The 13,820-nt window shown below is 38.2% G+C and overlaps 1 protein-coding gene across 5 annotated transcripts; it reads right to left on the bottom strand.

The window, feature by feature from the left end:
* Window positions 1-6,465: 6,465 nt before the first annotated feature.
* On the bottom strand, window positions 6,466-12,653 carry LOC102792780 (Golgi reassembly-stacking protein 1-like). 5 transcript variants are annotated; one of them, XM_087846177.1, is made up of 9 exons: window positions 12,589-12,653; window positions 11,820-11,900; window positions 11,043-11,246; window positions 10,248-10,334; window positions 10,005-10,135; window positions 9,762-9,906; window positions 9,280-9,391; window positions 9,066-9,188; window positions 6,466-7,717 (listed from the first exon to the last, which is right to left on the bottom strand). In XM_087846177.1, the coding sequence occupies exons 1-9, from the start codon at window positions 12,595-12,597 to the stop codon at window positions 7,449-7,451; spliced, it is 1,161 nt and encodes a 386-aa protein (XP_087702303.1). In that variant the 5' UTR covers window positions 12,598-12,653; the 3' UTR covers window positions 6,466-7,448. The 5 variants fall into 5 exon arrangements, with proteins under 5 accessions (XP_087702303.1, XP_035765569.1, XP_035765567.1 ...); XM_035909676.2 differs by having other exon boundaries at window positions 6,466-7,681; window positions 12,441-12,645; XM_035909674.2 differs by having other exon boundaries at window positions 6,467-7,717; window positions 12,441-12,645.
* Between the last annotated feature and the right edge of the window lie 1,167 nt (window positions 12,654-13,820).

Genomic DNA, 13,820 nt, shown 5'->3' with positions numbered 1-13,820 from the left:
GTTGAAAAACTAATTAATGCACCTCAGGGAGACATTTGGTAGTGATTTAAAAAGTCAAGCACTGAAAAATTGTCTTGTCTTTGATATTTACGCAGGACTAACAAAAACGGTGGCATCTCCTCTTCAGGTTCAGAGACGAGCACACTAGCAGATGGGACTAGGCCTGGTATCAGCGGGGTCATCCTGGCGGAAGAACAACATGTGCTGTCTTGTGTGGCCAGCTCCTCACCCCTGCTGAGTGGCAATTAGAATAGAAATAAAGCAGGGCATCCTCACTTATCTTCCTAATGGCTGTGGTATCCTTTTTGCCTTATCTCTAGTTCTGCTGTCATCAGGAAACCATCAGGAAACCATTGGAAATTGAAGATTAAATATCTGTTTACTCCCAAAAGGACTGCTGCAGAATTTTATGGTGTCCAGAAGGTTTTTGATAAACACCCAACTTTTCACTGGGCATCACTATGGAGTGGTATGATTGCATGTCATTTTATCATTCCCTCCACCGAGAGGTTAGTTTTTTTTTTAGTAGTGTTTTGTTTGTTGAAAAAGTTTTTTAAAAGAGGAGGTATAGCTGGTCATTTACAAATCGGAGAAGATCGGTTCGATCCCTGGCTGCTCCCAGCTCCATGCCAGTATTTTGCCCAAATATCCTTGGACCTAACTAAGGATATTTGGGCAAGATGCTGAACACCGAGTTGCATTCATCATCATCACTGTGCATATTAGATGATAAAAAAAATGAAAGCAGTGCTTCAAGTGGAAAAGTCCTACATAGAAATAATCCATATAAGGCATGAAGGGAATGATATATGGAGATGTTAAGTATCCTGTTACTTTAGACTTTGATTAAAAAAAAAAAAATCTTTAAAAGTATGCTTAAAAATCTAAAATAGGAAATAAGAACTTTAGACATATCTGCACATCATTAACAGACACAGCGATTACATTCCTGCACTCTATGATACTGGCTCATATTGAAAATTGTATTACAAGTAGGTCCTATAAGAGCTTTGCTGCTATTGGGCCAATCGAGGTATGCTACAAAAGAGCATTGAAAATATTACATAAGAAACCTTTTTCATATCACCATTGTCAAATTTTAGATAAATACAAGTTTCTAAATTTTACTAATTTCAAATTATTGAAATCTGCCTGTCTAATATACAAAGTTATACATGGTCTGGCGCCTCCACCAATGAGTGATTTTGTTAAACAAAAGTCTAGCAGTGTTGCCGGGTCTCGACTGACTCGAGCCACTGTTAGAGGTGATTGTGAATTGGCATTTAGACGGACCAGCTTTTCACAGAATGCTCTGTCATATCAGGGAGTGAGCTTCTGGAATAGTCTCCCACTGTCAGTGAGGGAAAGTACAAGTATCCCCATCTTTAAGAGTCACTTAAAAGGGAGGCTGAGGGACACACAAACATGTGATCATATTTAATAATCACGCTTTATATTGAAGGTGAAAAAGAGTTAGTGGATTAAAAAAAGGGAAACAACTATTAGTATAATGGGTCAGTGCACTATCAGGACAGTCAGGGCATGTGCAATACTGGGGTTTGTGCAATATAATTGATGTGTTTCCGTTATTGTCATCTATATTGTCCTCTGTTGTCCACTCTTCTTGTCATTGTTTGTTCTAGTATAATGTGATCACTGTTTTTGTCCTTGTCACATGACCTGTAAATAGTGTCTCTGTATGTTTTTACTAACTTGTGTTTAACACCAACCTGCCAGAGGGTCTGCAGATGGAAATTAGCCCAAAGCTATAATCTGGCATATTTACATTTGTTAAAATGTTCATTAATATGTATTGCCCCACTTTCTAAATAAAATGAATAAATAAACATGCTATGAATAAAATATGATTGTATTCACAGTTTGTATCCAAATCAGGACAGATGTGACCTCTGATCTCACTTTTAGATTTCACATGTCACATTTCAATGTGTCATGAAAAGCTGCCTAGTTAGTTAAAAATATACTGTGGTATAACATTATTCTGTAAAAAGCTTATTGTTATTCACAAATAAATGCCTATTATCCATTACCTGCTACCTACCTAATCAAAGTAAATATCTGTCATGCTACCCTTACCTGATTTGCTTAGTTGATATCATAATTAGACATAACAAGTAATTAAAGACACTCATGTGTTTGGGCAGCAACCCAATCAGTATGAAGCTACTGTCAACAGCTGGCATAGTCTGTCACATATTAGTGTTTAAGGCACTCAAGTGTTAATTTTATCATAACTTTGTGGTGTGAATTACGGTAACAGGTTATAACATGTATGTTTCTGAATAAGTTTTTTTAGGGGGGGAAACAAAACAAACTTTTTCAAAAAGTTTTTTTTTTTTTTTAATTAAGCATTTAAATGAACAGTACTAAACAATGAAAAGAATGCTACACACGTAGCATATCCATGTGTATAAATAATAATAATTATGTCGAGCATGTTAAAAACTGGTTTCAACAGGGAAAATTACACAAACCTACATTTTTGCTTGTTTTTCCTGCACTATCACCACCTCTAACTTCTAAAAACTACGTGTTACAATAACAAAGAGAAAAATGAATGGAAAATGAACATATACAGAGTTTTACAGTGAACTGTCTTGGAGGAGGTTTGTGCTCTCGTAGTGCTTCTTGGCTATAATATGATAATAATTTCTAACCTCTTTTTTTTTTTTTTTTAAATTTGCTTTAATTTTGCAGGAATGGTTAGCACTCTAATGCACTGAATGAAGATGGTGACCGTACTATTACACCTGCACTTTTGTTTTGAGCTTCGTGTAGCCGCACAGAGCTGTGAGCATGTCTGTGGAATTCAGCAGAAAAACAGTGAAACTGACAATTCTTTAAACTGCTATTTTATTTTTTTCTGACTAACAACCTCCTGTGTTCATGTGAGTAATAACTGTCATTTCTCAGAAACAAGGTAGAAGTACGGGTCTGGTGGTAAAATTCCACAAAAGTTCTTAAAACCAAAAACATAGGGGATGTTATGAGTCATAACATCCCCTATGTTATGAGTCATACATAAGGGATGTTAGGGTTTCTTATTGCTGATATGATTTTTCTCTCTAACACTCACTGTTTTCATTTTCACTAGCATTATATGGTGTAATATGCAACAATAAGCCAGTTGCTTTTGTCCTACTTTCCTTTGCTTGTGTTTCAGAGCAGCAAAGACTCATGCTGAGCTAAATCTAGTGCACATAAACTGGGAAAATATCACAAGTGAAATATTTTGACTTTTGGTGCAACATGGCAGCTTTTTTTTTTTTTAAATTTGCACATCTCTTTGTAATCACCCTGGTCTCATTCAAAAGGTGTGAAATGCTGCCGATTGTCAAAACCACCAGTGTCTCAAAATTATTCCACGCGTGGTTTCCTGTGGCAATGGTGTTAGGACGAGTTCTCACAGGTTTCTCACTCCCAGCTAAACCCCCCTCACATTTAAATCCACTGAGTTAAAAAAAAAACAAAAATAATCATCATCATTAAAAATAAATAAATCAATAAAATAAATAATAAAAATAAAACTGTAAAAAGTTATATATAATAAAAAAAAACATTTTAAAAAGTATTTACAAAAATTGATATAAATAATTTTTAAAAACTGGGTAAATGTTATTTTTCTATAGGACAGATAATATTGTGTTCCTAAACCAATCTTGTAGTTTTCAGTGCTCAGGTTTATCTAAATAGTGCCTACATCTAATTAGCGAGTGAAAGTGGAATTCAAGAGAAAACAAACAGGGCACAAATCACTGGTACCTGACCGAAAAACCTGTGACTTTCTCCAACAACCACCAACAAACAGTCTTTCTCCCTTTCCAATAAGAACGAGGGCTCCTCTACATTGCCTCATATGCATCTCCAAGATACCAGTGGCAGCAGATGATGCCTTAGGATTCAGTTAAGTTCAATTCCCTTTTGTTTATACAGAGCCAAATCATAGCAACAGTCACCTGAAGTCATCCTACAATAACAGAGAGAAAAAGGATGGGAACATATCGTGGGACGATCAGCAGTTTTAAAGGGAAGAATTCAAGCTCACATGCAGTTTAGTGTATATGGACGTCTTGTTTCCTTGAAGGAAAGAGCCACTGTGAATCAGTTTGAAGTTGTTATAATTGATCATGTTTACCCAGTGATGAAACATTTCTGTCCTGAGGGGAGTGGTCTCTTCAATGGGTTGACTGAATGGTTCGATCAGAATGCAAATGGTGCGGCTAATACGGTACGGCTTTTGTAGCCCCGCAGTTAAACACCTTTAAGAGAGTTTGGATCGATGTGATAGACGGCATTTTCCATCACCAGCATATAATGAGGGATTTATTGTGTAGAAGAAGGGTGTTCAACCCTTCTAGTAAAATTCCAGGGATTTGAAAAATCAATTCCAAAGTGCATTAAAGGAGATTTGGTGTGACATGACTCCTAACTGGGGCAGTATACTGGATTTTCTTCTGCATGTAGTTATTGTACCTTGATTTAACCAAACTATATTCTACTTCTCCCCAAAAAGTATTGCCTCTTAGTCAGTTTACTACAGTACACATCAAAGACTGGTATATACACAGTGCAGGCTAAAGTTGAAATATAACCCACTTGTTTATAGAAGATTGCTTTCCGTCCAAAGGGCTAAAGTATGTGTGGAACAACAATTTACAAGCAAATCTACGGTAATGTTTACTGGAAGCAATTCTAATCTCCTGCTCAATTAGAAGCATAAAGCCAGTCGATAATGACGGCAAGAGGTGGAAACAACTTCCTAATGAATTCAGACCCCTCAGAGTGACAGTCCTCTTGCATGAATGAATGTAATTACAGCCTGTACATTGGTGGTTTGACACACAGGCACTTTCCAGGATTATTCCCAAGCTCTGAGAGAACACACTGTGAAGAACACCGCGTGATGCATGTATGCAAATACACCTCGCAGCACTTCCAAATATAGTCTCCATCCCGACAAAATATTTGTGATTAGGGTGGGAAGGTGCTGAAAGCAGAAAATAGAAGTTGACGAGCGTGTTCGTGGTGTGGATTTGTGACCACATGTGAACAGAAAAGCAGCCGTTTTTAGTATTTAATCTTTATTTTTTTACATTAAGAAGTCACTATATTGCTACACTTTATTTTATATCCCTTGAACATCCACACATCCAAATCTGACCTACTTCATGTGACAGCGCCGCACATTAACCGAGCCACAGGAACAGCATTATGTGGAGACGTGTGACTAATGTGCGCGCACCAATTGTATGTTCACTCTCTTCCCCCTTGTATTTATACCTTTTCCATCCTTCCCTGTAGTTATTCTGTTTCACAATTTGTCATGCTGCAACGATAGGCTGAGGCAACGGGCACTATGCTGGTGCCTGTGAGCCGAGCCTCTTAGGGGTTGAGATAAAGTTAATCTGACGTGTGGGTTCAGCTGCGTCACAGCATCCTTTGAAACAGTCTCAGGGAAAAAAAAGAAGAAAAAAAAAGGAAAAAAGGAAGCAAGGCATGTTCCTCCAGAGGTGGCACCTCCTTACACTCCTCCTGGCATGCAGCTGCTGGCTTTTGCCTTTGGCTGCTTCATCTAACCTCACATAGAAGAGAAGAAATAGCATATCTCCCCCTCCTGACTTACAATGGACACCCGCAAACACCATCCAACCCTGCACTTAAAACGTGCTGATTTGACAAGCCTGACATTTCTGAGAGATGTCCACATTGCTGCTATTAAATCTCCAACAGCAGCTGGATCCAAAGCCACCAAGTTAATTCCTATTTATATAAGAAATACAACAGATTCACAGGTGTGCCAGAGGAAAGCTTCCTTAGGAACGCCATTCCAGCTCTCATTCTGGGGTGGAAAAAAAAAAGACAAATCCATCTCCTTCTCGTCTTTCTTTCCCCCACGCACAGTCTTTTCTTTCCCTTCATGCCCATCCCCCTCTTCAGCCGAGGATTGGAGTGCCCTGGTAAATAATTGAGGCATATTCCCTGTCTGCTACTTTAGCTTCCCCCTAATGCTTATTTATTTACATTTTTTCTTTTGGCATACTTCCAAATAATATTTGGTTGCCCTGATCTAGCAATAAAAAGTGATGAAAATAAATCGTGCTTTGTTTTCTGATCAATAGCTTCTGGAGCCCACGTATGATCACACACGCTTGCTGGATATAGGATCGGTTTAAAAAAATGGAAATAATGGACTACATAACCAAGTTCACATCAGTAAATTTCTATTGTTTAATATCTGAAACCTCAAACTATTTCTTTTCCAGCTAAATAGGTTCCTGAAACTGACCAGGTATTTGTTCATGGCAAGACTGGATTATCCAAATTCAATAGGAAGAGGAAAGCAGCCGGATCAAACAACAAATATAAATAATTCCTGCATAATTCTAAGAATGAGATATGATTTATTAAAATAAAAGTTCAGAAACAGCTTATGACTCATTGAATATATGAAAATGTGCAATCTGATTGGACAGAATTTTAGGAGCTGCAAGGGGAGATAAACTGGCGCTAGCTCAGTGGAGATGTATCGTGAGGTGTTTGCTGACATCTGCTGCCTCAAAATATGAACTCCGCTGGGTGGACAGGACTCATATTAGACACAGGAAATATCAGTAATATGTGTGAGCTGGCAATATAATGACATTTTGATTTAACAACAGCATGGACCTCCCCGCCCCCAAAAAAGAAAGAACAGAAACCAAAACAGACTCATGGAGGTTCATCTTGAACATATATTTATAAATATCTGTATATTTTCAATTCTTCCATACAAATCAGAGACATGATCTAACTAAAATCGATTAAAAGAGAAGAAACAGAAAACAATCAGAGAACTGCGTCACACACGGCCCACTCATTCACATTAGACAGAAGATTTTGACCAAGATTAAAGGCAAAAAGGCTTAAATAGGAAACGCCTGAGATTAAATCCTTCTGTATGAGTACCCACGAGAAAGTAAAAACAAACTTTAATTAAAACCTCTTTTTTTAAAAATGGAAAAAAAGTCCAGGTGTGACACTTAAGTCAAACATCATTAATCTACAGTGTTTGTACTGTGTTACAGTGGTTATTGTAAGAGCAACAAGGTAAGGCTAATTATTATTTTTTACCTTGGGCTTTTAATGTGCACACCAGGATTGTTTTAAGCAGCATGACAGCTTAACTAAGGCTTCATCTTGTTTGATGTTGAAACATACAGTACGCCTAAACTACAGAATACATTCATGTTGGATTAACTGTATGCATTCCTAGAATTTCAAGTCAACATAAATGTGCAATTTAGCATGCAGCAGTGGCACTGGTATGCAAACGCAATTCTTTTACAAAAACAAACAAAAAAAACAGCCCCAGTGATAACAGCTTACAATCATTAACGGTAGCTTTTTTGTAACATGGTGTGCTCTTGAATATTCTTTATGAAAGTCAGCTAACTGCCTGGCCCAGCAGGCTCAAACATCTCTTCGCTCACAACCTCAACTGAGCTTAAAGGCTCAGAGTTAGCATCTGGTACCTTGGGGATTGTTGTGATACTCGGGTTTTCGGTGGTAATTTTGAGGCCAGCCATGTCTTCAGCAGTCTCTCTGATAGGAGAAGTGCTGGTAGTCAGGTCTATACCGGGCTTCTGCTCAGGTTCCTGGATGTCTGGTTCTCCTTGCTTCTCTGGAAATGAAGGTCTTTGGTCAAAAGATGAATAATCTAATAAAAAAAAAAAAAGAATAATACAATATTGTTAAGGTTATGGATGGTGAAACCATGGGAAATTGCTCAACTTCCTTGGTCTGTAAGGAGATATTTAACAATAATTAAGATAAAATCTCCTGAGCATCCTTTTATGACTTTTGTACTTTAATAGATTACATAACCAAAGCTCAGACTGCTGCATTTCAGACCGTGACCACTGATGGAAAGGACTGACCTGCACCTACTGTTTAAAATGCTAACTGAGTTCTTGATAACTGATATCACATGGCACATGGAAATCAGTGCATTTAGACCCATAGACATGGTCAATATGCTCAAGTTCAAGCTCTGCATCAGAATGAAGAAGAAAGGTGATTTAAATGACTCTCTGTAAAAGCGAAAATACCCAGTGAGCACCACTTCTCTGGCTGAAAATGCCTTGTTGATGCCAGATGAGAATATTTAAAGTGCTTCAAGGTGACAGGAAGGCAACAGCAACTCAAATAACAACTTGTTACAACCATCGTATGCAGAAGAGCATCTGTGAATGTACAACGTGTCAAACTTCGAAGCAGCTGAAGGCCACTCTTGTCAGCTAAGAATGGGAAACTGAACCTACAATTCACACAGGCTCATCAAAACTGTACAATAGAGGTTTTGAAAAATATTGTCTGGTCTGATGAGTTTCCACTTCTGCTGTGACATTCGGCTGGTAGGGTCAGAATCTGTAGCAAACAACATGAAAGCTTGGATCCATTTTGCCTTGTATCAATGGTTCATGCTGCTGGTGGTGGTGGTGTTGTGACGGTGGGGGAAATTTCTTGTCACGCTTTGGGCTCGTTAGTATCAGTATAGTACCCCCGCCTTCTGATGGCTGCTTCTGAGATAATAACGTGCATTTTTCAGTCATCTTAAACTCCCTTCTTGAACATGACAATAAGTTTATTTTACTGAAATGGCCTCCCCAGTCACCAGATCTTAGTCGAATGGACTTCACAATTCTGCAACAACTGTGTGACGCTGTCATGTCAATATGAACCAAAACGTCATTGTTGAATCTCTGCCATGAAGAATTAAAAATGTTCTCAAGGTAAAATGGGGTCCAATCCATTACCTAATGAAGTGCTCAGTATAGACCACTTTACCTGCTGTAAAACGTATATCTGTGAAAAAAACAGTTAGTTTTATTCTGCAGTAAAAGAGACTAATGCAAAACCACTGCATTAAATGTCTCCTTAACTGAGAGGCGTGTCAACAATAGCTGGTTTTAATCGTGCTTATTTTTCTTCTCAATTGGGATGCCATCATAAACACGTAATTGCTCTATTTAGCCACACAATTTAATCACGTATGAAGTACTTACCCAAGCTACCCTGATCACCTGAGTCATCTCCATAATTAGCAAACATGGAGCTGCTGCCTTCCTCATTAGTGGAAACAGTGGCTGATAAATCTGAAGTTGTTGCATCGAGTATGGTGAAAGCATCTGAAATAAGTACAAAGCAAATGCCCATTATTCCGTGTGAAAATGCATAATGTGGCAAATGGATGAAAATGTCCTGAAGTGATCCTGTTACCTCGGTCTGGTGGCTGCTGAGTGGCTGAGATTAAAGACTGATCTTGCATGCTTTTCTCACTTTGATTCAGTGCTTCTTCGGTAGATAGGCTACATTCATCGGTAGAAGGCACCTAAGGAGAGAAAACTGGAGTTCACAAATACCTCTAGCGAGTTACAGTTAAAGGAGCAGTTTGTGGGATACAGTGGCATCTAGTGGTGAGGTTGCAGATTGCAACAAAGTCAATACACCTTGCCTTACCTTCCGCTTCTAAAAATGTACGGTAAGTGAATACTAGGTCGTCACCCCCGACTGGGAAAAAAAAACAAAAAACTGAGCTAGTGTAGAAGGTGGATCCCTCCTGTAGTAGATATGTAGGGCTCATTTTAAGCCATAATTAAAAGATTATTCTTTTTGTACTTCTCAACATGATCCCTTGCTACCAATAGATGCCATTACATCCTGCACAGCTTAATAAATAAGCAAGAATAAGATACAACAACCTCCACCTCAGTGTGCTCAGTTGCAACTACCTCTTCACTGCTGCCAGTGAGCACTGGTTGAAGAACATTTTTATTCTGGGCGTTAGGCTGAACTGGACGAGTTGGAATTCTGTGCAAGTATCCATAACCAATCCCACAGCCTAAACTAAAAAATAGGGAAAAAACCCCCACGGGTGTTGACATGACAATATTTAGCTACATGCTTTGATTTAAATAAAGATTTTTAAAAAAATCAATGCCAACCTTCCCTCGCCTCCCCACGCTCCGTTAGGAGTCACCACTACCTCTCGGCACTGATCCGTCTTAGTGTTGTACACCAAAAGCTTCAAAGGTTTCCCCTCGTTGGCTTCAATCAAAGAAAAGAAATCCTCGGACTGCAGACGTTTCACACAAAAATAAGATTTTTGTTATTTCTTTTAATAATGTCTGCTAGTTAAAACAATTATTTCTTATTTGGAATAAAAGGCAAAAGACAAGAAATCTTACATCTTGTAACACTTGGTCAGCTCCAACGATGAAGTCATTGTATGCATTCAGGCCTGCGAGAGCGGCGGGAGAATTTGGTTCCACTTCCTAAAAATATTTTTAAAAATTCTAAAATCTACCAAAATTATTAACATTTGCAATTTTAAGGCCTTTGAACACAGAATGCAATGATTTTTCAGACTCACTTATTCTTAAGGCAACTGTTCAATTCAAATTTGCAAGCTCGATTTTTCATATTTTTCACATAGGAATAAACAGATCTGACCAATCAGACCACTGCATTTGGCAACAAGTGTGCTCATTGCTCAACGTATGCACCAGTACTGAATGTGCAATGATATGGAAATAGTAAAAATAATACTATTTTACCTCAGACAGACAGCCAGACACTGCTCCGGCTAAATCAGCTCTCTAAAATTATTTCTGTACGTCCTCAGATGAGGTTGCAATTTTGCCAAAAAGAGAAAGCAGTCGAGATACAGCTTCAACTCCTGGATCAAACCAAGAAATTTTCCCTGCTGTTGTCCTCACCTGAGAATTGGATGAACCCGGATTCTCACTTTCTTCTTTTTCTTGTTTAGAAACATCAGAATCAGCTCATCATTTCTTTCTTTCAACTTCATTTTTTCACACAAAGCAAAACTTTTGTTGTGTTTATGTGTTATACGGCAGGTTTGGATCCAAAAAATCTGAATTTTAGCCATCTTTCCGCATACATTCGGTGTGCAAAGGCCTTTAACCTATAGTAACCAGCAATGGGTGAAACCTGAGCGAAGACAGGTAGATTTAACTTACCAAGACATGCCACACATTCTCATTGGCTCCTTCAAAGCTGCAGAAGCGGACACTAGCCCCCAGCAAACCCTGACCGCCCCACATATTACTGGGTGTCACCTCCAGCTCCCTCACACGCTGGGTTTTGGAGTTATACACTTCAAGTTTGACTGCTTTTTCCACATTTGCCTTCAGAAGATCCTTCAGCAGGTCGTTTTCCTTATTCTGGAGAAACAAAAGGAAAAAGGGCTACTCCAGCTGCAACTGTGCAGATGCGTTTTCTTTCATGAAAAAGAACATGAAATGTAATTACTGCCACTCTTCCAAATGAGGTTATTAATAAAGCACTGAAAAACACAGAGCTCTGGATTATCTCATAAAGGCAGTACCTCAAAATTATGGAAATCGGTGTTTGCCTGCTGTGTCCTACCTGCCGAGTACTTTGCTTTATATACAGAAAAATGGGTCTTGAAGATGGTTTCAAAACAGACTACAACTTGCTTTTGTCCTATGCAGTTGATTGAGATCTATAAATATGTTATTCAGCTTCATAACGCCTTTTAAAATAAGTTTAGAATTTAAAAAGGTTTTAGTTTTCAGCATACTTTCAAATACAATTGAATATATGCCACATTCACAGCTACGTTGCAGGGCTTTTTTGACATTTTCATTTTGTCCTCAACTCATCATTTTCAATTACAATTCATACCTGAAATGTCATAAAGATAGAAGAAGTCAATATTTGACACCTAGTTACTCATTTTAACCAGGAGTGTAGTGACACAGGAGTCTACTCACAAGTCGGGCGTTTCCTATAGAGAGAATGAAGTCAAAGAAAGGCTCCAGACCAGCCTTCAGAGCAGGAGAGTCCTCTTGAACCTGAGAATGAAAGAAAATTACTTAAATAATAAAAATATTAATAATAATTTAAAACACAGAACAGAAAACTTGACATTTGGTTTGACTGACAAACAGCACAGTGATATTATCGCCCCCCGTGTGTCAACCTACGATATTGCAGTGTCCAAAATTTGGGACTTCTCATTGAGACGAGGTACCCGCTTTCTCGCGCGGTTAATATGTTATATGCAACTTTGAAACGTACCATAACTAAAGAAAGTTTCTACAGTGACTGTTACACTATTCCATTTACCAACAACGGCACGCGGGTTGGAAGTGTGCCAAATGCCACCTCATCATCAACATCATCATGGGCGGACACCATTCAAGCTGAGCTCACGAGTAACTACAGTCACAAGATAACCTGTCAATTACAGTCAGGCTCTGCGTAGATAGATAAAGCAGCAATTATGGTTCAAAGCACAGTTAACAAGTCACTAAGCAAAAAATGTATGAAAAGTGAGCTATAGGGACTAACAAACCGCGTGACGTGTAACCTTGCACTACTTTCTAACGTACCCCGTGGACATGATATCCACAATTAGCTCCTCCGTCCGACAGTAACGAGCTCTGCGGTAGCCCCATTGCCTTCAGCAGTTACGTTTTACTAGTTCTGACTAAATGTCACTAAAGCAGACTTATTTCAGGAGTCATTACTGGTACATACACTCCGCATACAAGCTAGCTAGCCAGCAGCTGAGATAGGTTGACAGCAGGCGCTGGAGAGCCAGACAAAGCTTATAAATAATGATGACAGAAAAATCGAGTTTCTCCTTCCCGAGTTTCATACCCGCAGCAAGCAAGCTGAGTTCGATTAGCCGTCCTTTACAGGGTGTTCTACGCGGTTGCTTAGCAAAACATAACGCCATGCTCATTCATAAAAAAAAGCCAATTTCTGTTAAGTATTTAGATATTTTAGGTAATAAAAAAACAAAACAATAAATTACCGAATATATAAATAAATAAATATTACATAGATTTGACAGTTCACACACACACACACACACACACACACACACACACACACATATATATATATATATATATATATATATATATATATATATATATATAGAGAGAGAGAGAGAGAGAGAGAGAGAGGGTATATTTTATTTAAGTCTAAAACAAAGAAAAAACATTTTTACAGTGAACCTCAAGAACGATGCAATTAACTTTGTATGGCATCTTTCCTTTGAAGATGGAGAAGCCATTTATATATTTATTCTATCTTTAAATAAAAACGGCAACATCGTGATGGTCAACATTGTTATCTCACAGCAAGAAGGTCATGTGAGGTTGCATGCTTGTGGGCACCCTGGCTTCATAGTCCAAATACATGTATTGAGTTAGATCCATAGATGTGAATGTGACTGTTAATGGACGTCTGTATCTCTGTGATAGACTGATCCATTTAGGGTGTACTCTGCCTTTTGCTCCATAACAAGTGGGATAGGCTCTAATTCCCCTATGACCCAGAATTAGATAAGCAGAAGAAAAAGAACTCATGTATACACTTTTGTATACGGTAGTTATACTGTACATTTTTTTTATTATAATGAATACACATGTGTATTTTATTGAATTATGATTAAACTTTTCAATAAATATTCTGCTTTTGTCTGTTTTTGTGTTGAGTGTACAGTTTACAGACAGAAGGCAGCGGAACATTTTCTTCTTTGCCTTGGCTGTCGATCATTTCAGACTTTTATCTGCTGTAATATTTGTCTTGAAAGCACACCTTTCACAGATGGTTTGGTCGACTCTGCCATCACTAGACAGCACCTGTTCTTTTCCCACCATGATAAAATTAATTAATTAATTAATTAATAAAGTTCTGTTGTCCTTAAAGTTTTCTGAGTTGAATGAAATGCAAATGTACATAATTCTGGATTTGTAAGA

This window comes from Neolamprologus brichardi, chromosome 9 (genome assembly GCF_056152115.1).
Source record: "Neolamprologus brichardi isolate AB-2024 chromosome 9, ASM5615211v1, whole genome shotgun sequence".
NCBI lineage: Eukaryota > Metazoa > Chordata > Actinopteri > Cichliformes > Cichlidae > Neolamprologus > Neolamprologus brichardi.
This window is presented reverse-complemented; position numbering and strand designations above follow the sequence as displayed.

Coding starts and splice junctions, on each gene's coding strand:
- LOC102792780 (XM_035909674.2), bottom strand. CDS start 12,506: ATGGGGCTACCGCAGAGCTCGTTACTGTCGGACGGAGGAGCTAATTGT. Junction 9,392..9,761: donor CTGAGCACACTGAGGTGGAG/GTTGTTGTATCT, acceptor TTCTCTCCTTAG/GTGCCTTCTACCGATGAATG. Junction 7,718..9,065: donor AGGTGATCAGGGTAGCTTGG/GTAAGTACTTCA, acceptor TTTTTTTATTAG/ATTATTCATCTTTTGACCAA.